The sequence below is a fragment of the Maylandia zebra genome, linkage group LG13, assembly GCF_041146795.1.
Source record: "Maylandia zebra isolate NMK-2024a linkage group LG13, Mzebra_GT3a, whole genome shotgun sequence".
NCBI classification, from domain to species: domain Eukaryota; kingdom Metazoa; phylum Chordata; class Actinopteri; order Cichliformes; family Cichlidae; genus Maylandia; species Maylandia zebra.
The window spans coordinates 33,798,767-33,823,036 of record NC_135179.1 but is presented as its reverse complement, the minus strand read 5'-3'; the positions used below and the strand labels follow the sequence as shown (position 1 = coordinate 33,823,036).

The 24,270-nt window shown below is 44.7% G+C and overlaps 2 protein-coding genes across 3 annotated transcripts; both read left to right on the top strand.

Moving 5' to 3' along the window:
- The first annotated feature begins 6,467 nt into the window (after window positions 1-6,467).
- Window positions 6,468-24,003, top strand: prkn (parkin RBR E3 ubiquitin protein ligase). 2 transcript variants are annotated; one of them, XM_004575338.3, is made up of 11 exons: window positions 6,468-6,572; window positions 10,591-10,754; window positions 13,815-14,046; window positions 14,677-14,792; window positions 16,817-16,900; window positions 22,276-22,391; window positions 22,482-22,618; window positions 22,809-22,870; window positions 23,257-23,487; window positions 23,563-23,680; window positions 23,754-24,003. In XM_004575338.3, exons 1-11 carry the CDS (start codon window positions 6,566-6,568, stop codon window positions 23,855-23,857), a joined length of 1,371 nt encoding a protein of 456 aa, XP_004575395.2. In that variant the 5' UTR covers window positions 6,468-6,565; the 3' UTR covers window positions 23,858-24,003. The 2 variants fall into 2 exon arrangements, with proteins under 2 accessions (XP_004575395.2, XP_076748060.1); XM_076891945.1 differs by having other exon boundaries at window positions 22,276-22,618.
- LOC106676516 (uncharacterized) lies at window positions 8,025-9,864 on the top strand. The gene is made up of 3 exons (XM_014413297.3): window positions 8,025-8,308; window positions 8,623-8,758; window positions 9,036-9,864. Exons 2-3 carry the CDS (start codon window positions 8,645-8,647, stop codon window positions 9,822-9,824), a joined length of 903 nt encoding a protein of 300 aa, XP_014268783.3. The 5' UTR covers window positions 8,025-8,308; window positions 8,623-8,644; the 3' UTR covers window positions 9,825-9,864.
- Window positions 24,004-24,270: the final 267 nt, after the last annotated feature.

The following is a 24,270-nucleotide window of genomic DNA, read 5'->3' as shown; positions in this document are numbered from 1 at the left end:
TAAGTAGGTGAATAGCCTACACTGTGTGTGCCTGTACATTACCTGTCCTTTATTACCTGCACACGTGTCCTGGTCATTAGCTGCTAGCTAACTGTGTAAGGCTGTCATGGATCTGCAGCTCTGTCCACCATCTCAGGGAACAAGTTTAAGAAATCTTATCGAGTGATATATCACATGAGAGGAGAGAGCTACCGCACAGATTTTCATTATTTTAATATGATGCTCTACGACGTTACAACGATACCAGAAAGTTCCTCAAAATTACACACAGCACAGATAAAATCTCAAAATTTTATAGAAGCCAAACATTTCCGCAGATTTTGCTCCAAGCATATGTGTAAATATCATAAAACTGGATAATAAAATGGAGGCTGCTCAGCCTGAGCTGAAGGCTCTGAGTCTGAACAGACAAAAAGTCACCGTTTTGGTTTTAGGACGTCTTTCAGCTGGTGGAGGTCAGTCGGGTGGACAAACAAGCCCATCTGGGGTCAGCTGACAGGGTCACGTGACCAGAGCCTGGACGACCTGTTACGAGTGGAACAATGAAAGTTTTCTCTGACGGACAAACAACAGAGTGAGAGTGTGTGAGCGCAGGCGAGGTGTGTGTGTCCACTGGTTTCATCAGGAGGTCACTCCAGTTTCTCCCCTTTACTTTGATCACATGATCAGAGCACCACATTGTCAGCTGAGCACTGACGAGTACTACAGACTACTTCAGTGTACTGAGAGGTACTACAGGGAACCACAGTGTAACAGAGATTTATGCAGTACTTGTACTGGCATTTTGTTTTCGGATGAATTTCTGGAACGACAGAAATCTGCGGACCTCTCTGCCCACTCTGATTGGTGGGAACAAACAACATCGCTGTCATGTGACCTTTAGGAGACCTTCAGACTGCGTAGGTCACACTGACCTCAGATCATAAGGTCAAAGGTCACGGTGATAGAATCACAGCCTCCTCTGTCTGCATGGGGTCTGTTCTGAGCTGGCTTGAGCTTCTTCTGCTTCTCCTTCGGTTCGATCCACACTGTGGACAAGCGCACGCACCTGTGACTCACCTGTGCACAGATGCTCTCTGTCATCAGGCTCTCTGAACGCTGACTCAGTGAAGCCCTTTCATATCCACAGCCTTCAGTCTCATCTTTAGAGGAAGGTTTAAAAGCTCAAAGACAGACATCAGCAGTCTTCTTGTGGTGTGTGTGTTTGTGTGTGTATGTGTGTCACAAAATGTACTTGATAATGAGGGTGGGAAGTTGCAATAATCCCCCCAAGGACCAGAAGCAGACAGAAATGGACCCAGGAAAATCGGACCATCCGCAGCCACCAAGAGTACCGAAGACCCGAAGCCACACATCTCTGCGATATCCACCTGCCTATCCCAGCAGGAGAAGGAGGGAGGCTCCAGATGTGGTGGCAGTCCCAGACAACCAGTGGCGAGAGCAGCCGAACTCGCCAGAGGACGGCCACCCCAGTGCGAGCCGGAATCAGGGTTCCAGGGATCCAGGCACCTATAAACCGCCCGGTACCTGGCAGGTACCTGGGAGCCCCCTCCCAACATATTTAAGATTGAATCATTAACTAATGGCAGGACTTCAGACATGAGAATGACACCAACAGAATGATCTGCCATTTGACTTTCTTACTTTTCCCTATGAAGCACCGTTGCCTGTGGGAGGGCTTCCAGGAGATTCCACAGCTGTTTCTGTGCAGGTTCATCCATCCATTCTTTTCCACTTATCAGGGTCGTGGGGCATGGGGGGGCTTACCAAAGGCTGAGAAGCAGGGTACACCTTGGATAGGTCGCCAGTCTGACGCAGGGCTAACACAGACAGCCATTCACACCTACGGATAATTCCAAATCATCGATTAAACTAACCCCACTAACTGTGTGTGTTTAAACTGTGGAAAGGCCCTGGCCACATGGTGCTTTATATTCTAAGGTAAAGCAAGCATTTGGTGACAGTGGGAAGTAAAATCTTCCTTTTAACAAGAAGAAACCTCCGGCAATACCAGGCTCAGCGAGGGGTGGGCGTGGTTACAGGAGGGAGATAATAATAATAATAATAATGGATTGGATTTATATAGTGCTTTTCAAGGCACCCAAAGCGCTTTACAATGCCACTATTCATTCACTCTCACACACTGGTGGAGGCAGCTACAGTTGTAGCTACAGCTGCCCTGGGGCAGACTGACAGAGGCGAGGCTGCCATATCGCTCCATCGTCCCCTCTGGCCAACACCAGTAGGCGGTAGGTATCTTGCCCAAGGACACAACGACCGAGACTGTCCGAGCCGGGGCTCGAACCAGCAACCTTCCGATTACAAGACGAACACACAATCGCCACGATCGCCCCTAGATAGGCGATTTAGTCATTATCATACCTGCACACAGCTGCACAGGTGCGGCTCTGCAGGAATCATTGACAGAGTCAAACTGAGTTAAAGCTCAGTCAGCAGCTGTAGTACTGCACAGAGTACTGCAGTACTGTAGTGTAGTGCTGGGTGTCATACAGTGTATGATACAGTATATAGTAGTAGTACTGGTAGCTCTTTATGTGTTGACTGTCCAGGTTCAGTTTGTGAGGACATGCAGTGAGCATTCCTGCTCCCCTGCGTGCCTACCCTCTCTGGGACTCCTCCTCCTCCTCTGATGGACGAAGGAGGTCCTGGGAAAAGGTCGTGGTTTTTGGTTCAGACTGATTACCAACCCCACAAATCACCACAGACACTTTCATTAAAGCAGCATCTCCTCTAAGATGAGGAGGCCGAAGAGGAGTCAGGGAGACGCCACCACGTCTTCCTCTTCGTCCTGCTCCTTTCACATTTTCTCCCACAGTCGGGCCTTTTAGGAGTCCTGGATCAGCTCTGGCTGTTTGGGTTCAGTCCAGACCTCCGAGCTGTTTGAAAGGAGGCCGGAGCGCACCCCCGCTCCCCCTCCTCCTCCTCCCGTTGTCAGCAGCGTTAGACTCTCAGAGCGTCTTTCAACAGGGAAGAAAAGAAAACGGTCTTCATGAAGAAGGCCGGCTGGTTTCAGGAAGTAAGGGGGGGCACAGTGAAGGAGTCTTTGTGTCGGCTGTTTTCCGCCCAGCGACCACTGATTCATATTCAAATGGAGTTCTGAATGGACACACACAATGATGTCATTCGAAAGAAAGAGAGAACTCAGTGGGAAGAACGTCATGTGACATGTTAGTCACATGACGTTCTACAGAACAGAACCATCTGTACAGCACCTCCTCAGTGGTCCAGCTGCCTCAGCCAGCTCTGATTGGATGATCTGGGGTTTTATCAGGTGGGTGGAGCCACCAAAATTGACTGAAATCTATTGGTTGGTTTCTTGATGACCTTTGACCCTGCACAAACAGTGTTACTGAGGAACAGAATGAAGCTTTTTAGGACGCCCGTCCTGATAAAGCCTCCCTCCTGTCCCAGCAGCAGGGAGAACACGTTCAAGGTTGAAGGTTGAAGGTTCTTTATTTGTCACATGCATAGTTATACAAGTATAACACACAGTGAAATGTAGCCTGACACGCTCCTCGACATGCGCAAAAATGGGGGGGCGGGGGGGGGGGGGGGGGGGGGTAGAGGAAGAACATTATATATATATAGTATATACACTGGGTGAATGTGCAGTAGTAGCAGCAAGCAGGTGAATTCTGTACATTAATATGAATAGACATCTGACTATTTTACAGGATAGACAATATAAACATATTTAAAATTAAAGGATTTGAAATGTACATTGTGCCTTGGTTTAGTGTCTGGAAGAGTCCTGTCTCAGTCAATTATAGATGATGTGAGAGGGCGGGTGTGTGTGTTTAGGGCACGGATGGCTTGGGGATAGAAGCTCCTCTTGAGTCTCTCTGTCCTTGCCCGGAAGATGCGGAACCTTCTACCAGATTGCAGAAGTTGGAACAGTTTGTTGCCAGGATGGGACGGGTCCTTCAGTATCTGCTCTAGTCCGGCATCTCCTGGTGTAGGTGTCCTGAAGCGGGGGGAGAGCAATCCTGCAGCAGCGTTCTGCTGTACGGATCACTCTCTGGAGAGCTTTTTGGTCCTTCACACAGCTGTTCCAAAACCACGATGTCATGTTCTGTGTGAGGATGCTCTCCACAGCGCCTGTATAGAAAATCCTGAGGATCTTTGGAGAGACCCTGAACTTCCTCAGTTATCGTAGGTGATACAGGCGCTGCCTAGCCTTTTTGGTCTGGACCTGAATGTGGGCAGCCCATGTCAGGTCTGAGGAGATGTGGACACCAAGATACTTGAAGGACTGCACCCTCTCCACTGGAGCTCCATTGATGATAATGGGCTTGTAGTCTCTGTGCTGACCCCTTCTAACGTCCACGTTAGACTTCATGCAGTAAATTGTGTCACATTTACATAACTCGTTTAAATACTCTCCTCCTGGGAGTGAAACAAACACATGTGCATAAGGCCCAAAATGTTGCTGTTCACAGCTGTCGGGACAAACAGACTCTGAGCCTCTGCAGGAACCCTGTGTTTGTTCTCTGCAGACATCAGTGACTCTGACCCCAAATGCTCCTCTTCCTTCCAGCCTCTGTAGTGCACGATACATTCACAGGCTGCTCTCATTTATATGACCTCCAGAAGATTTGCGTTTTGTAGTCCATCTTCTGGATATTGTAGTTTCAGCACGGTGGACACGCAGCATCCCATTGTTAAGCAGAGACGAGTGTGAGGTCGTTCCACTTCTCAGCGCACCGCTCTGCACTTCTCCTCACCTCCTCTCTCAAGCTCTCGAGGCCTTTAAACCCAGAGTTCAAATAAATCAGCCAGGCCCTCTGCAGGGGAGCAGGTGAACTGTCAGAAAGGGAAACTGAGCCACTTCCTGCTGCAGACGTCATTTCCTTGAAAATCATAATCAATAACTGGGCATCAGACAGAGGTCGGGATGTCAGAACAAGAATTCAACCGGCAACTGTGAGGAACCCGGACAAACACATAGACACAGATACACACACACAAACACAGATACACGCACACACAGACACACACACGTGTGTGTATTCATATCCTCATGGGGACATCTCATTGACTTAACCCTTCCCTAGCCCAGGGGTCGGTAACCTGCAGCTCGGGAGCCGCATGCAACTCTTTGGTCCTTATACTGCGGCCCCGCGTGGTTTGGGTAAAATAAATGAGAAGTGTTTAGCTGAAGTGTATTTTATTTGTGTTTAGTTCTTTTTTAACTTGTAGTTCTACATTGGAAGATTATTGTGATATTGAAATATAAAAATAAAATTATATTTCATTATTTTTCGTTGCTCAAAATAAGCGTCACACTGGCGGAAGCCGGTGTAGCCGCCGAAACGCTGTGCATTTATCGAGACTTTCGACCCCAGGTAGGCCAGTTATGGATCTTCGGATCCACATTATGTCAGCAGCTGTTCTCCACCGTGAAATGTGTTAAAAACAAACACGCTCACGCCTCACAGACGACAGCTTACAGTCCTGTAAAGATGAAAGTGACTTCGTACAGCCCTGATCTGCAGACGCTGTGCGCAGAGGTTCAGGAGCAGAAGTCACGGCAGGCCCGACGATGTTTGCATGAACACGTTTTTCAGCACACGGTTGCTGTACGCACACAGCAGGCTGTAGCTTTGCAGCTCACAGCCCGACACACACCAACACAACAGCATAGAGAGCACAGACTTGTGATTTTGGGTGCCGCTCAGGTGCATCCGACTCCCTGCAGCGGCGCTGCAGACCACGCCCCGCCACACACATTAACATGGTAAAATACATATTTATGCAGAATTTTGCAATATTTTTTTTAGCAGCATAGTGTTTTTTTCCAATTATTTTTTAACATTCAGGTCAAAGCTCCAAAAACCCAAAGGCGATACAAGGGTGGCGGCTCTCAACAGTTTTTCTTTGCTACATGGATCATTTTAGTTCAGCTTTTAAATTCATGTAAGAGACCTTCAACTGAGTGTCTTTCCTTTTTGTTATATTTCTTTAAGAGTTCAAAATGTGTTAATTACATAAATAAAATGTAGTTTTCTCTGTAGCACTTCATGGATTTCATAAGCAACACACCTTAGTTGCTCACACAAAGCATAAAGGTAAAAAAACAATGTATACAGTGTTATCTTCATTTTAGATGTCAGAAAGTATTTGTGGCTCCCAGTGTTTTTGTTTGCGTGGAAACCGGGTCCAAGTGGCTCTTCGGGGGTTAAAGGTTGCTGACCCCTGCCCTAGCCCCTTAACCTCACCTAAATGTAACCCTGACATTAAAACCATATTTTGAGTCTCAAAAGTGTCTTCAAACTAATGGGGACCGGGATTTTGGTCCCCACGAAGACATTAATACCCATACACAGGTACACACACACACACACACACACACACACACACACACACACACACACACACACCTGACACACAGCCCTAAAGCTACACCTCCAACCAGTAGGTGGGGGTAATGCGCCTGATTGTTGGAGTCAACTGAAGACGAAGAAAAAAGAACTACAGCCCCCAGGGGGCACTGCGGCCCGCAGACTGTAAACACACATGAAGGACGGAGAGAGCAGAGAGAAGCATGATCGGTGAGTCTACCGGACCGATCAGCTGATTGATCCGGTCAGTCAGCTGGTCTGCTTTTTTTGGTTGATGCGGGTCAGTGAGGGTTCTGTGTGGGCTGTCCTGTGTGCGGATCGGTGGCTGTGTCCCAATTCAGGGTCTGCACGCTTGAAATACGCATTTTAAGGGCGATTACGTCACCGCCACGCGACGACGGCTGTCCCAATTCGAAGTGTACTTCAAATGCGCCGTCGATTTCCCCAAATATCAAGCGTGGTCCGGTGCACGCTTCGTGGTCCCATATATCACACAGTGGCTGTCTACCAATTCAGGGTCTGCAGCCTTAAAGTACGCAGCCTCAACGATCCTCAAGGGCCGTGTACTCAAAGACCGCTAAGGCCGGAAGTGCGAGGCTTGTGAAATGGGACGGTCTAGCCTCCGTTGCGCTGATACTGTTGTTTGTCAATAAAGTAAAAAAAAAAAAAAGCCTCCGTTGCGCTGCCCAGGTTGCCTAGCAACCATGATAATAACAGCTGGAAACGTGTCATAGCTTTGTTTGACAGAGATGAAGGAGAAAATCGTTTGTTCATTTGTTTGTTTGTTTCTACATGAGCTTTGATCATTCTCTGTAAGATTAAGCTCAGCTATTGAACGGCGTATATTTTAAAGTAAAGACTTTAAAACCAAGTTAGTACAAACGTCACTAATGTCACATGACTTTGCCGACATGTGGCCAACAGGAATGTTTAATGGTCTTCGTTATTAAACATTTGCACATAAATAAGTGACATAATATTCAGTACTTAAAGTTTACTCTTCGGGCGCCCCTCATCCGCCGTTTTTTTCTGCAAATTTATCCACACCCACTGCTGCGCTATGCATTCTGGGATATGTTGGGCCACGAAGTCTACACCGCCACATCCTTAAAATTCAGGGAAATGAAGGACGCATTTCAGGGCCGCATTTTGAGCAGCCTTTGAATTGGGACAGCCTTCGGCGCGCCGCTGTGACGTAATCGGCCTTGAAATGCGGCCTTTAAGGCTGCAGACCCTGAATAGACTACTTGCACTAGGGCATGTGACGTATTTCCGTTTCCAAATAGTACCGCTTGTGCGTTTCCGGTACGTTTGCTTATCTATCGGTAGCTATGCTAATGTCGCTTCAGAATGAGTATAAAAAGGAAAGTATTTAAAACAGAACATTTTCAAAAACAGGAGAAGAAATACTCCGAGCATCGCTGTGTCCCACTTTGTTCAGCTTCAGCCAAATTTAACGGCATACTAAGTTTTCATGCCTTTCCGACCCATTCCGACTTGAGAAGACAATGGCTGGTAAACATACGCCGGGATCATTTCACGATTACCTCTCACACCAGGGTCTGCTGCAGACACTTTGCCAGTGATCAACTCATAGAGCCAACAACCCTCGATGGTCGAAGGAGGCTTATTAAAGGTGCTGTACCAACACTTTTTGAGTAGAATGGCTATAAACTTGGACCACCGCGGCGTAGTGTTTGGGAGAGAACGGAGCGACGCCTTGAACTAGTTCCTCCTGACGATCAAGAAGAGCAAAGTCTTACAAGAGATCATGACTACTGCTCAGTCCCCGAGCCGTCTGCATTGGACATATCTGCATCAGCTGCAGAAGACCTGTTCAAAGACGTGGAGACTCTGAGGAAGGAAATACAGGAGTTACGTGTCCAGCGAGAATTTGGGTTACAGCGTTTTGCTGGCTCCGACACTGACATCCGATTCTATACCAGGTACACCTAAGTTCTATTCAAGCTAACTGTTTAAAATATACCAAGGTCACCATCAGTTAAATTTCAAGTGTTTCCAGTCTTAATGAAAACAAAATAGAAATTTACTTTTTCTCTGCTGATTGTATGTTTTATGTAGATGCTTTAGTATTTGAACGATATCCTAATGCTACAGGTAAAATACAACACCAAATACTCTTAATCAGACTATTTTATACAGCATACCATTAGCATATTTGTCACAGTTCACATTATTTTTATGTCAGTGTGTAATGTTAATTAATGATTGACACGATGTATGGCTCTCTCGTGAATAGATTTCCAAGCTATGATCATTTGATGGCATTCTGGGTTTTGATTGAGCCTTGCATCTATAAAATGATCCGGGTTTCAAGAGCCAAGTCAGCTGCCAATCGGAACGAAGAAGTGTTGACACCTGCACGCACATCAACAGTAGGTTATGGGTTTGTTGGTAGTTAGAACTAGAGGTGTAATGTTATTGTATTTATGTACAATAACATTACATTATGTACAGTAGCATACATACACAGGTGTATGTATGCTAGACTCAGTATCCTTTACATACATACACCTGTGCACTACAGCACCTCATTGTTTACCCCATGGTACGGTATGCATAACCATTACAAAACATTTAGCCAAGAAAAGCATAATTTTACTAGTTCATAGCTTAAGGAGTAACATTTTCCCTTTTGTTTTCACCTTCCAGAGGCAGCTGCTACAGCCAATTGACGAGTTTTTTCTTTTCCTGGTTTTCCTGTCAGTTGGTTTGAAGGAGAGGGACCTGGCACACCGCTTTAACATACACCAGTCCACAGTGAGCCGCATTATTGCAACATGGACAAATTTTCTTGCCACTGCACTGGGGTCTCAATGCATCTGGCTTACACGTGAAGGAGTGCAAGCTTACCTCCCTGAGGAATTCAAAGATTTCTCAGACACCCAGATGATCCTTGACTGTACAGAGCTGAGGTGTCAGACACCATCCTCACCACTTCTCCAAAGTGAAATGTACTCTTCGTACAAATCCCACTGTATGATGAAAGGATTGGTTGGCATAGCTCCACATGGTCCAGTGACATTCATCTCTAATCTGTATGCTGGTTCGGTTAGTGACAAGGAACTATTCAAACAATCAGGCATTGCTGAGAAGTTGACTGAAGACATGGCAGTGATGGTAGATAAGGGCTTCCTAATCACTGATTGTTGTAAATGCAAAGTGTACTGCCCACCTTTTCTATCTAAGCAGAAGCAGATGCCAGCATACCAGGTTAAGGAGACGCAGGCCATAGCCAGACTCAGGGTACATGTGGAGCGAGTCATTAGGAGGATCAAACAGAACAAACTTTTTGATAGCATCATTACCATGTCACATGTTTATAATATCAACCAACTGTTTGCAGTGGCATGTATGCTGTCAAATTACCAGAACACAGCATTAGTTAAAAAATGGGTTAAGGCTCTGATATCTATTCTGTGTGACTTACAGCAGTTATGACATGGTCTGATTTTCTCACCCAATAAAGGAATATTTCATATATCAGTCTACTCTTCATTCTATCAGACACAGTTATCACAGCTCGTACATTTTCCTTTTTACACATGTATGTAAGCATTGAGCCAAATTTAGTAATGTCAACATATTAAAAGAACAATATTTGTCTCTTATATATAATACATCTATATATACACTGTCACAGATACTCGTCTTTGAGTGAAGATTTGAGGTGATAAGAAATATAAATAACTGCAACTTGAATCTTTGACCCAGAGTTCAAGCTCACTGCTATAATACACACACACACACACACACACACACACACACACACACACACACACATATATATTTACAGTCCCGTGGTCTCAGCCTCAGATACTCAACTAATCAAAGTGATGTCATGACAAAAATGAATGACCAACAAAACATTTTTTCTCCTTCATTAATTTCAAACAAAGCTGTATGTAACGTTTCTCGTGGTTAGTATCATGGTTGCTAGGCAACCTGAACAGCGCGACGCAGGTTAGACCGTCCCGTCCCATTTCACAAGCCTCTCACTTCCGCACTTCTCGTACTTATAGTACGCACCGTACGTAGTGCGCGTAGTGCGCGTGCCTCAAGCGTGCAGACCCTGAATTGGGACACAGCCCACTCTGATTAGAGTTCAGGTGCTACACGCAGTGACGTCATTTTACTTTCAAAAGAACACGTGGCAAATAACCTACGTGAAGCTGAAGTGTGTGTGTGTGTGTGTGTCTGTCCTCAGTGTTTGTGCGCTTTAACCTGGGCCCTGGCGTCCCGGTGGAGTTGCAGGAGGAGGCGAGCGTGGCTCAGCTGAAGGAGGTGGTGGGGAGTCAGCAGGGGGTGCGGCCGGAGCGCCTCAAGGTGCTGTTTGCAGGCCGGGAGCTGCAGAGCACCGCCACACTGCAGGTACGCTAGAGGTCAGGGGTCACTGCGGGGTCGAGGCATCTGCAGGAGGAAGTGATCACTCAGAGGGGTCTACATGCCAGTGATCTCCTCCTCTTCCTCGACTTTCAGTAAAATTCCGGTTAAACTATCTAGTTTTCTCAAACAGGTCCTCTCCTTCTCCTCGTCTCACATGTGGACACTTTGGAACAATAGACTGATAACCGCTAGAAAGCCATTATTTACCAGAAACTGGTTTGAGAGCGGCATCTTGTTTGTAACTGACTTGTTAGACTCTAATGGTGCTTTACTGGATTATGTATCTTTTCTGAAGAGACACAATTTAGACTGCCCACTAAAAGATACCAGAAAGGTTTGTCATGCTATCCCATTAGCTCAGCTATTATGCAACACATTGTTACATTCTAACATCAAACCAGCGCTGCCAAGCTTCAAAATTGGAAACTTTAATTTAAATGATAGTACAATAAGTTTATTAGAGTGAACTTCAAATTGATTCTTTTCCATGAGTTTGACTCGGGTAGACGTGTGCAGGCCTTTCACGGGGATCAGTCACTAGTGGAAAAGGTGTTTTCTGAATTTGTTAAGTAGCCTGTTCCTCCAAAAGTTAAAGAAACCCATTTTAAGGTCATTAATAATAAATACCCCGTATCTGAATTTCTAAAAAGGAGGTTTACATTTGGACCCGTGTTCTTTTAGTGATTCAGCCTGTGAAACATTACACCATCTGTTTTTCTCATGTCCTGTATCAGCTGGTTGTCACTCAAATCAGTGAAAATAACTCCTCCCAGACTGAGCTCCAACAGGGAGATCAGTTTGAGAACAGAAAAAAACACCTCTGCACATGAAAAAACACTTAATACACCAAAGAAACACATGACAAGCAACGGGGGGGTGCAGCATCGGGAGGGAATAAGTGTCGAAGGCGTTTGGAAAGGGAAGGGAGATGAGTGTGTGCATATCAGTGTATATGTATGTGTGTGTCCAGAGTTCAGCTGGGACAGTGTCCTTCGCCCTGCCAGGCTAAGTAAACAGTCTTCCTGCCAACCCAGGTGGCCTTTATTCCTCTTTTAGGTTTTAGAGAACAGACTGTGAGAGAATGTTCCAGGGAAAGTAATACAAAAAACACGAGACTAGACAAGGACACAAGAGGCTAAGCAGGGAAGCTAAGGGAGAGGAGGAGGAGAGGAGAAAAGTGCGACCGCCTTCGTCAAGAGCAAGAGCAGAATATAGATTACCTTCTATGCAATAATAACTCCAGTACTGAAAAGAATGGTTCAGATCCCTCCAATCTAAATAATTTCAGGCCAATTTCAAATCTGCCTGTCTTAGCCAACGTTCTGGAAAAGATAGTGGCTGCACAGGTTCATCGTCATCTCACTGGAAATAACCTGTACGAACAGTTTCAGTCCGGCTTCCGTTCATGTCACAGTACAGAAACATGTCTAGTAAAAATCACCAATGATCTTCTGCTTGCAGCTGACTCTGGACTCATCTCCATCCTCATTCTTCTTGAGCTTACAGCAGCTTTTGCCACAATCTCCCACCACATCCTTCTTCACAGATTAGCATCTATTGGCATCAGTGGTACAGCACTCGCCTGGTTTACTCTGGCTGCTCACAGTTTGTTCAATTACTCTCTCACAGATCAGTATCTACTCCAGTTAATTCTGATGTACCCCAAGGCTCTGTCCTGGGTCCTTTACTTTTTATCATCTATCTCCTACCCCTAGGTAATATTATCAGGAAGCCTAACTTCCAGTTTCACTGCTGCGCAGATGACACCCAGCTCCAAACCCACAGCTACTCTCCCACCCACATCCATTTCTGACTGTTTAAGTGAAATCAAGGTCTGGTTTACTCACAACTTTCTTAAATTTAATAAAACAGAATTCATTTTAATAGGCACCAAATCAAAACTGACCAAAGTCCCAACCAGTCTTTCATTATCCATCGATGACTGTTGTCACACCCTCCCCTCAGGTTAAGAGTCTTGGTGTCATCATCGACAGCGCTCTGTCCTTCGCAGCACATATAAATTATATTTTCATCTCTGTAATATTAACCGCCTTCGTCCTTCACTCACTTCAAACAGTACCGCCATACTTGTCGATGCTCTTGTCACATCTCGTTTAGCTTACTGTGAATCCCTTTCTTTGTGGTCTACCTCATAAATCTCTCCATAAATTGCAGTTAGTTCAAAATACAGCTGCTCGTATTATTTCCAGAATTAGATCCACTGAACATATAACAGCTGTTCTTAAACAGCTCCATTGGCTTCCAGTTCACCACCATGTCAATTTCAAGATCCTTCTTCTCACTTTCAAAGCGCTTCATAACCTCGCTCCTCCATATTTATCTGATCTTCATACGTACTCACTCCATCGTACACTCCGCTCTTCTTCCCTTCTGTCTGTTCCACCTGCTCGCCTGACTACCATTGGACTCAGAGCCTGTCACTAATGAGCCAAACGCTCTCACCACTTTTAAATCATGTCTCAAAACTCATCTATTCAGCATTGCATACAGCTGATCTGTCTTAGTCCATTTTTACCTTGCTCAGTTTTTATATTTGCTTTTATACTTTTATGACTGAATGACTGACTAAATTAGATTTTACCATGTTTAATATATTTTTTGCTGCTATTGCTCACGTGTTTTTGTAAGGTGACCTTGAGCGTCTGAAAGGCGCCTATAAATAAAATGTATTATTATTATTATTATTATATGGATCATTTACATCCATCTGTCTCTACTGTGATTAACAGTATCATCCGCTTAGGTAAATACCATCTACATTATAGCCAGTGGAGAAATACTACACCGTCCTCCACGTGGGTCATTATTCACGTCACTGAAGAAACTGAAATCCAGCAGATCTGTTAAAATCTATGATGACGTTTCTCATCTGTTACTGTTTTGATTTTTGCCTCCAGTCTTTTGTTGTTTTTGTTGTCTTTGAATATTGTTCTACAGTTTTATCCTCTACGACAGTTTGTATTTGCATTGTTTTAATTATTAATTTAAAAAAAAAACCCTCCTCTTCCTCCTCCTGTCACTCAGGGCTGCGACCTCCCAGAGCAGAGCACCGTCCACGTCGTCCTCCCTCCTTCAGGCGCCTCCTTTCAGCGGCTCATGCAGGAGCACCGAGCTGAGGACAGAGAGGAGGAGCAGGAGCAGGGCTCTTTGACCAGGCTGGACCTCAGCTCTTCTCGACTCCCTGCCAACAGTGAGGGAGGAGAGGGCAGAGCAGAGGGGGAGAGTCTGAAGGAGGTGCAGGCTGGAGCTCACAGCAGTGAGTATGTCATGGTTACAGGTGCCTCGATGCCCCGTCCCTTGCTGCTGCTGAAATTCCTGAAATGTAATGTTTTTTCTAATGAAACAAATAGCACACTGGACTCTCAGAAAGACTTATTTATTTATTTTATAACCGATTTTTATTCAATTTAAATTTTATTTTAACTGTTGCCTCAGCTGACAGTACATCCTGTTTGAGTCCCGAGTTTACGAGGGCACCTGAATGCATCACCTGTCTCTGATCAGTGATCCATCACACACCTGAGATGGAGGTGTGAGGGAGGAGTCTGATATATTTCTGATGAAAGAATTAAAAATGAGCTGAAACACGTTTTTATACATGAAACACATGAAGTGCTGTAATACTCCCTTCAGAGTAGTATTACTCAGTACCTCGCTGGAGCTGTGAGTTCCAGTGCTTCTTGTTTCTTATGTACGATGATAAAGTAAAACGTTTGTATAGAAATGTTCCTGAGCACTTGAGCGCCACCTTCTGGTTGCAGTAGCACATTACATTCTTTCTGCTGCCTGGAAAAGACGAGTACCACCAAATACCCTGAAATTGTATTTATAACCCTAATCATGCTTGGCAGCACCTTACTACTCTGACTGTGTACTGTGTGTAAAGGTGTGCGTACCTGCAGTACCTTCTTCGTGTTCTGTAAGAGCTGCCGCTCCATCGAGCCAGGAAAACTGCGAGCGCGCTGCCGACGCTGCAAACAGACGGCGCTGACGCTCAGCAGGGTGAGAGACGTTTCTGCTTAAACTATACTTTTATTACAGTGCTTATACTGCAGTACTTGTACTACAGTGCTTATACTGCAGTACTTGTACTGCAGTGCTTGTACTACAGTGCTTATACTGCAGTACTTGTACTACAGTGCTTGTACTACAGTGCTTGTACTACAGGGTGGTCCATTTATATGGATACACCGTAATAAAATGGGAATGGTTGGTGATATTAAAGTCCTGTTTGTGGCACATTAGTATATGTGAGGGGGCAAACTCCTCAAGATGGGTGGTGACCATGGTGGCCATTTAGAAGTCGGCCATCTTGGATACAACTTTTGTTTTTTCAATAGGAAGAGGGCCATGTGACATATCAAACTTATTGGTAATGTCACAAGAAAAACAATGGTGGGCTTGGTTTCAACGTAACTTTATTCTTTCATGAGTTATTTACAAGTTTCTGACCACTTATAAAATGTGTTCAATGTGCTGCCCATTGTGTTGGATTGTCAATGCAACCCTCTTCTCCCACTCTTTACACACTGATAGCAACACCGCGGGAGAAATGCCAGCACAGGCATCCAGTATCCGTAGTTTCAGGTGCTGCACATCTCGTATCTTCACACCATAGACAATTGCCTTCAGATGACCCCAAAGATAAAAGTCTAAGGGGGTCAGATCGCGAGACCTTGGGGGCCATTCAACTGGCCCATGACGACCAATCCACTTTCCAGGAAACTGTTCATCTAGGAATGCTCGGACCTGCACCCATAATGTGGTGGTGCACCATCTTGCTGGAAAAACTCAGGGAACATGCCAGCTTCAGTGCATAAAGAGGGAAACACATCATCATGTAGCAATTTCAAATATCCAGTGGCCTTGAGGTTTCCATTGATGAAGAATTGACCCACTGTTGTTGTGCCCCATATACCACACCAAACCATCACTTTTGTTGTTCCAACAGTCTTGGAGGGATCCATCCAATGTGGGTCAGTGTCAGACCAATAGCGGTGGTTTTGTTTGTTAACTTCACCATTCACATAAAAGTTTGCCTCATCACTGAACAAAATCTTCTGCGTGAACTGAGGGTCCTGTTCCAATTTTTGTTTTGCCCATTCTGCAAATTCTGTGCACCGATCTGGGTCATCCTCGCTGAGATGCTGCAGTAGCTGGAGTTTGTAAGGGTGCCATTTGTGAGTAGCTAATATCCGCCAAAGGGATGTTCGACTAATGCCGCTCTCCAGTGACATGCGGCGAGTGCTACGCTGTGGGCTCTTGCTGAATGAAGCTAGGACAGCCACTGATGTTTCTTCATTAGTGACAGTTTTCTTACATCCACATTTTGGCAAATCCAACACTGAACCAGTTTCACGAAACTTAGCAAGCAGTTTGCTAACTGTAGCATGGGAGATGGGTGGTCTCGTAGGGTGTCTTGCATTGAAATCTGCTGCAATGACCCGGTTACTGCGTTCACCAGATATCAACATGATTTCACTCCTCACGTGTTAACCTCTTCGACATGTCAATGGCTGTGAACAAAGAGAAACTTGTAAATAACTCATGAAAGAATAAAGTTACGTTGAAACCAAGAACACCATTGTTGTTCTTGTGACATTACCAATAAGTTTGATGTGTCACATGGCCCTCTTCCTATTGAAAAAACAAAAGTTGTATCCAAGATGGCCGACTTCTAAATGGCCACCATGGTCACCACCCATCTTGAGGAGTTTGGCCCCTCACGTATACTAATGTGCCACAAACAGGACTTTAATATCACCAACCATTCCCATTTTATTACGGTGTATCCATATAAATGGACCACCCTGTACAGTGTTTGTACTACAGTACTTGTATTACAGTAGTTATACTGCAGTGCTTGTACTACAGTACTTATACTGCAGTACTTGTATTACAGTGCTTATACTGCAGTGCTTGTACTACAGTACTTGTATTACAGTACTTATACTGCAGTGCTTGTACTACAGTACTTGTATTACAGTACTTATACTGCAGTACTGCACTGACTGTGTGTGTTGCAGGGTCCGTCCTGCTGGGACGACGTGCTCCTTTCCGGTCGCATCCATGGCATCTGTCAGTCAGAGGATTGTCAAGGCAACGAAGCGGTAAGGGGCGAGGCTTCACCAAAAAGCTGAATCAGTGATGAATCAGAAAATAAGCAGCGGCTCAGAGACTTATCTGCAAACTATTGATCAGCTGTCAGAGGGGTGGAGCATGACTTCAGTTTTTTTCCCCAGATATTTTTATTGAATTTTCTGCATCCATTTTACAAAAGACAACTTGAAAAATATGCCGTTTTCTTTTTGAAGAACGTAAAACAATATGAAACATACATTCCACCTCATAATTACAAGAGTACCAGTAGGTGTACAAAAAGGAAAAAAAAAAAGGATCCAAGCTAATAATACAAATAGTAAACCCTGGAGTACAAGATAGCAGTTCCTGAGTGGACAAGAGAGATATGCAGAGTTTCAGAACCCACACCCCTACACAAACAAAAAACAAAACGGAACAAACAAAATGAGTGGTCAGCTTAGTCGTCGAAATAAGTCGAATCCGTAAGAAAAAAGAAATATGTATAAAGTAGATAAATAAATGCCATCATAAAGTGCAGGCACAATAGAGTCTGTATAGTTAAGCATTAGATAAAATAGAATAAAGTCTGAGCTGGCTAACTGGGAGTGTTACGGGACTGGAAAGTCTGCACATGATCAAAAAAGGGTTGCCAGATCTTAAAAAATTTGACCATAGACCCACGCAGGGTGAATTTAATCTTTTCGAGTTTGCTAAAATGCAAAGCATCTCTGATCCAGATTTCCCAGGATGGGGGAGAAGGGGACTTCCAACATAACAATATTCTGCGTCTTGCCAATAAGGTGAGAAATGCTACCAAATCCGCCTGGGGCGTCGGCAAGACAACTGTATCAGGAAGAACCCCAAACAAAGGGGTTGAGGGCACAGGTTGGAGGGTTAGCTGGATGATCTTTGATAGAGTCAGAAAAATATTAATCCAGTATTGTTTGATGGATGGACATGACCAAAACATATGTATTAAAGAGGCAGGTGTTTGATGACAGCAGTTGCAATCAGGGCTAAGGTTGGGGTATATTGGAGCTAGTCTGGCTTTAGTCCAGTGTACGCGGTGTAAAATCTTACATTGAATTAACCTGTGTTTGGCACATAATGAGGAGCCATGGACCCGGTAAAGAATTTTATCTCAAAAGACATCCTGAATCACACATCCCAAATCCTGCTCCCATGCCATTTTAATAGCCGAGGTTGAGGAGTTGCCAAATGAACATATTCTCCCATACAGACAAGAGATCAGGCCCTGTGATGAAGGGGGAGGCAATAGAAGGTTATCAAAGTCATGACAAGGAGGTCTAGATGGGAACTGAGAGGATTTCTCCTTAACAAAACTCCGGATTTGTAAGTAGCGAAAAAAGTGACTTTTTGGAAGGCCAAATTTAAATGAGAGCTGTTTAAAAGAGGCAAATGTATTCTGAATATACAGATCAGAAAAAGACCTGATACCCAAGGAGGCCCACAAACAAAAAGCACCATCAACTAACGAAGGCTGAAAAGAGGGATTTTTCAAAATGGGTGACTGAAGGGAAAAAAGTTCAGCTTAAAATAACGACGAAATTGATGCCATATTTTCAAGGTAACTTTGACAATAGTGTTATTATAAAAACCTGCACTCGGAGGCTGCTTTTGGGCATAAATCAGGGCTGGTAAAGAGGATGAGGCACAGGAAGAAATCTCCAAGCTCAGCCACGCCGGGGCATTATTCATACCTTCCCCCTGTAGCCAGTACCTGAGAATACGAATATTACATGCCCAATAATAGAACATAAAGTTTGGTAAAGCCAACCCCCCCATCTTTTTCAGTCTTTGAAGATATGTCTTGCGTATTCTAGGGTTTTGTTTTTTTTTTGTTCCAAATGAACCGAGAGAATCTTGTCTAATTTAACAAAAAAAGAAATTGGGATAAATACAGGGACACACTGAAAAAGAAAAGAACATTTTGGAAGGATGTTCATTTTAATTGCATTTATACGCCCTGCCACAGACAGATGGAGAAGAGACCATCTGTCCAAATCCTGCCTAACTTTCTCCACAAGTGGGTTGAAATTAAGCTTGAAAAGATTATGAAATCGACTTGTAATTTTAACCCCTAAATATGTACAGTTGTCCAATACAAGTCGAAAAGGCAGTGCTGTACACTGATATTTCTGTGCAGCAGCATTCAGAGGGAACAGTTCACTCTTGCCGAGATTCAGCTTATAGCCAGAAATAAGGCTAAACTGTTCAAGTATTGAGAGCACCAAAGGAAATGAGGATGCTGGTTTTGAGACATAAAGAAGCAAATCATTTGTATATAAGGAGACCTTTTGTTCCATACCATTTCTAGTAACCCCGGTGATACCTGGGTTAGATCTCAGCGATATGGCCAAGGGCTCCATTGCAATTGCAAAGAGCAATGGCGACATGGGACAGCCCTGCCTAGTCCCTCTGAACAGAGGAAAAAAGTCAGAATATGTGCCATTTGTTTTGACAGCGGCAAACAGGGAAGTATAAAAAAGTTCCAACCAGGAGATGATTATCCACACGCATCGCTAAAAGTTTAGCAAGGATTTTATAGTCCACATTTAACAAAGAAATGGGACGGTATGAGCCACATTGTAATGGATCATTATCCTTTTTTAAGATCAAGGGTATAGATGCCTGTAGTAGAGAAGGTGGGAGGGATCCAACTTCAAGTGAATGCTTATACATATTTACCATGAGTGGGGCCAGTCTAGGCATAAATTTACGATAGAACTCAACGGGAGACCCGTCCTGTCCAGGACACTTAGAACACTGCAATTTGCTGATAGCTTTCAGGATCTCTTCTACAGTTATTGGTCCCTCCAGCCGAAGACTGTGTGTTTGATCAATTGATGGGAGTTTAAGATGATTGAAAAAGGAGTCCAAAGATTCAGTGCTAAATACAGATTCAGACGCATAAAGAGAATAAAAGTCTCGAAATTGGTTATTAATTATTTTAGGATCCATAGAAACACTGTTTGATGTCTGAATCCGAGGAATGGAATGTGCAGCTGCTGCACTACGAAGCTGATGGGAAAGCAGTTTACTGGCCGTATCCCCATACTCATACTGGGAGTGCTGACACTTCAACAGCATCTCTTCAGCCCGAGCAGAGGACAGGTGATTAAACTCAGTCTGCAAGGACAGCCTGTCGTTATAGGAATGGGTATCGTTTAGGTTTTATCCAATACCAGTACCAAACCGGTACTTTTGAAACGGTGCCGGTGCTTAAACGGTGCTCGAACCGGTGCTTAAAGAATGGAGAACACAAACTTTGTCCAAAAACCTCTCATGTTCAGCTGTTTTTTTGTAAAAAGATAACAATGTTAGCCTTTTCTGCAGCTATGGGGCATATATGGTATCACTCTTGGCTGGAAGCAGTGCTTAAACAATAGAAAAAACAAACTTTGTCCAAAAACCTCTCATGTTTAGCTGTTTTCCACTTTTTGTTTGGTCATTTTAGCCTTTTTGGCCAGGGTGAAGGGAGCATCTGCTATCAAACAAGAAGACAGCCGCATGTAACTACGACGGTGTTTGCTAGTTCACCTTACGTGCATTAATGTGATAACATGGTTAGCCTACTCAACGTAAATGACACACGAACAACATGAAGCTACTCACGCAGAGAATAACTGCTGCTGCTGCCATTATCATCCGTTATCATTTCTGCTCTAATCTTCGGGTTTTTGGGAGATGTTGCAAACTCTGGGTCTGATAACAGGCACCACACCCGCAGTAGATGTGCTCGATGTGTGTGGCTTTATTTTTGTGCCACTATTCTGAGTGTACGTAAAAAAAATTTGAACGCACGTAAAAAAAAATTGCAGTTGCAAGTGTTGCATTTTGAGGTGAAATTTATTTTGCCTCAAACGAGGCAGTGGCAGAGGAACACAGAGTGGCAGAGTTTGAAATATTACTGTTTCTGGGTCACAAAATAAACTTTAAAGATATTTTCATGCCAGAATGGTGCTGTGTAAACTTCTAATATCTGCTCGATTCATCAAGACATCACATATTTGCACAAGTGCTCTAACGTTTTTGGAGCACTTACGAAGTCTAAAATGATCTGAAATTTTTAGGTGTGTTTCTTGTAAAAACACAAAATTGCAAATGATGGAGGACCTTGCTCCTTTTAATAGGCTGATTCAGACCTTTACAATTCCAGCTACAGAACGTAAACGAGTGACCTGCTTGTTGGTTATTAATATTTAGTTGCGATACCATGTTAGAATAAAGACAAAAAAACAAAAGCTGACCGGTGAGAAGCACAGAAAGAACAAAGTCAGTGTACAGAACAGTACAACATAAAAACAAAGAGAACGCCCAAACTTCCCCCTAAATGCTGAAGCATCTTCCCAAACAAGATGCGCGCACCCCCCACCAAATACACCCCTGAGCACTTCTTCCCAACCATCCAAAGTCTCAGTTGAGTTCAAGCTCCTTACAATACAAGGCAGAGACAAATCAAGGATTGTATAAAAATATATTAGAACAAGACACATCCTATAAATCAAGTTCACCTCAAATAAATGTTACTAAAAAAATAAAAAAAATAAAAAATTTCACAGAAGTTAACCAAGATGAACATATCAGCCTAACGGGCTAAGACACTTATGTGTCCTGAGAGGCAGGGCCCCCCAGGATCTTATTGGCAAAGTCCGTGGCAGACGCAGGATCAGTAAACTTACGTACAACTCCATCTGGAAGTGATATCCTCAGTTCCGCTGAATAGAACAGGCCGAACTTGATCCCAGGACTAGAGTGCAGAAGGTGCTTCAAACTAGTAAACTGCGAACGTTTTTTAGCCACTGCAGGTGTGAAGTCTGGAAAAATGGAGATCCTTCTGCCCTGGTAAAGTAGAGGAGAGTTTGCTCCTGCAAGACGTAGCAGCTGTTCCTTGACATGGAAGTAGTGGACTCTAATGAGCAGTGGGCAAGGAGGTGCTCCATCTCTGGGCTTTGGTCCAAGGGATCTGTGAACCCGATCCAACAGAGGTGCTTCATTCCGTTTCAGAAGATCTTGCAGGAGATGGGAAATAAACTCGCTAGGGTTAGATTCAATTCAATTCAATTCAATTTATTTATATAGCGCCAAATCACAACAAAAGTCGCCTCAAGGCGCTTCATAGATACAGAGAAAAACCCAACAATCATATGACCCCCTATGAGCAAGCACTTTGACGACAGTGGGAAGGACAAACTCCTTTTTAACAGGAGGAAACCTCCGGCAGAACCAGGCTCAAGGAGGGGCGGGGCCATCTGCTTCACACCATGGTGTCTAACAGCGCCCCGCCTCACTTCAGTTTTTCCGGGAACTTTTGATTGTCACATGAGCCATCACAGATAATGTCATTGATTAAGCCAGGTGGAGTGTGTGTGTCTGTCTTCAGGAGTTTTACATGAAGTGTGCGTCTCACCCGACGTCAGATGATGACCTTTCCGTGGCCCTCGACCTCATCATGACCAACACCAGAGGCGTGCCCTGTATCGCCTGCACCGATGTCATGTACAGCGCACACACACACACACGGACACACACACACACACCACCCATCACCCATCAGCCAGGTGTAATCCCACCCCTTCTGCCTCTCAGGGGCGTGGTCCTGGTCTTCCAATGCTCGGAGCGTCATGTGATCTGTCTCGACTGTTTCCAGCGTTATTGCCAGACGCGCCTGAATGACCGGCAGTTTGTGTACCATCCTGTGATTGGCTACTCGCTGCCGTGTGCAGGTGGGGACAAGGGGTGTGGTCAATGCAACCTTCACTCTCTGTAGAAATATGTCAGAACAAGACTGCCCAAGAATCTGAATTCATTTTCAATGATCATTGTTCATTAACTGCAGACAGGAGCATGCGACATTATCAGACATGTGTGAGTGTGCACACGCGTGTAAACATGTTTCATGTGTTAATGTTTCAGTCGGCTGCGACGACTCTCTGATTAAAGAAGTTCATCATTTCAGGATCCTGGGAGATGAGCAGGTACACGCAGTACTGCATCACAAAGATAATTATACAAATACTCTCACACTTACTGTGAGTGAAACATTGTGAAGTCTGTCAACACTCGGCCAACAAAAAATGATCAAAAAATAAAAACAAATAAATAAATAAAAGAGTGAACGTGGCAGACAGATGTCAGACAGACTCTCAAATATGAAATCCCTGAAGAAGATTTTTGTAAGCAAATGGGAACCAGTAAGAGCCAATGAGAGGCCTCTGCCTCAATCCTAGCCAATTACTGTGAGCAGAAAGGGGTTACCATGGCAACGATAACGCAAGAAAACCAAAATTCATCCAGTGAGCATGCTCCAGGTGAGTCAGCTGAACCACCTGCACCCTCAGTCACCTTTGCTGTGTCCTCTCAGTATGGGCGCTACCTGCAGTATGGCGCTGAGGAGTGTCTGCTCACCACTGGAGGAATGATGTGTCCATCACCTGGCTGTGGGGCGGGGCTTCTCCCACCTGATGGCAGAAGGAAGTTGGAGTGTGACTGCCGGCTTGGCTGCGGCTTTGTCTTCTGCAGACTCTGCAGGGGGGAGTACCATGAGGGGGCGTGTCAGGCAGTGACAGCCCCGCCCACAGGGGAAGCAGCACAGGTGAGCTGGCCAGTTACAGAGGTTGTAGGACGATGACGAAAATAAAACAATCAGCTGACTCCTCTTCTTCCTCAGGGCTTCGTGGTCGGGGAGGAGGCGTCGCTCATGGGGAGATGGGAGCCAGCGTCTCTGCTCGTCATCGCCGAGTCGACCCGGCCCTGCCCAACGTGTTCGGTTCCCGTGGAGAGAAATGGTAAGGGACGGCTGTGGTGTCATACATGTCGAGGATCGTGTGACAATGGCTGACACGCTGTCTCCCCCTGCAGGCGGCTGCATGCACATGCACTGCCCGCTGTGCAAGGCCGAGTGGTGCTGGCTCTGTGGAGTCCCCTGGAACAGAGAGTGTATGGGAAACCACTGGTTCAGTTAAACGGGTCACATCCCTGCTTGCGGTCACAGAAAAGACTGATGGCTTTAACATGTTCTTCCTTTTTGTTGAAGCCCTTTCACAATAAAAGTCAAATGAAGTTTTTAGTCTGACTGACTGACTGTTTGAATAAACATGTGGATCCAACAGTGGGAAAAATGTTTATTTTCACCCTTGGACTTTCAGGTTTTACTGTCTCCTTTGTTAATTTGAGTAAACATTTCTGAGTTAAAATATCTTCACGTGTATGCTGAATCGTCCAGGTAAAGAAAGTTGATTCTGTTCATCTGGACGTTTTCAGATGAGAAACGTTTCATCATCAGGTGCTACGGTGGCCCCTAGAGACAAAGCACGTACAAACTCCAAAACACAACGGAAGTGCTCCAGGACGTAACTACACAAGCCAGGTACTTCCT

What these genes read in the sequence shown, in the direction of transcription:
- prkn (XM_076891945.1), top strand. An exon ending in AGAGCACCGCCACACTGCAG is followed by an intron (nt 10,755 to 13,814) that starts GTACGCTAGAGG and finishes CCTGTCACTCAG; the next exon opens with GGCTGCGACCTCCCAGAGCA. An exon ending in CTACTCGCTGCCGTGTGCAG is followed by an intron (nt 22,619 to 22,808) that starts GTGGGGACAAGG and finishes TTAATGTTTCAG; the next exon opens with TCGGCTGCGACGACTCTCTG.
- LOC106676516 (XM_014413297.3), top strand. Translation starts at nt 8,645, where the DNA reads ATGGCATTCTGGGTTTTGATTGAGCCTTGCATCTATAAAATGATCCGG. An exon ending in CACCTGCACGCACATCAACA is followed by an intron (nt 8,759 to 9,035) that starts GTAGGTTATGGG and finishes TTCACCTTCCAG; the next exon opens with AGGCAGCTGCTACAGCCAAT.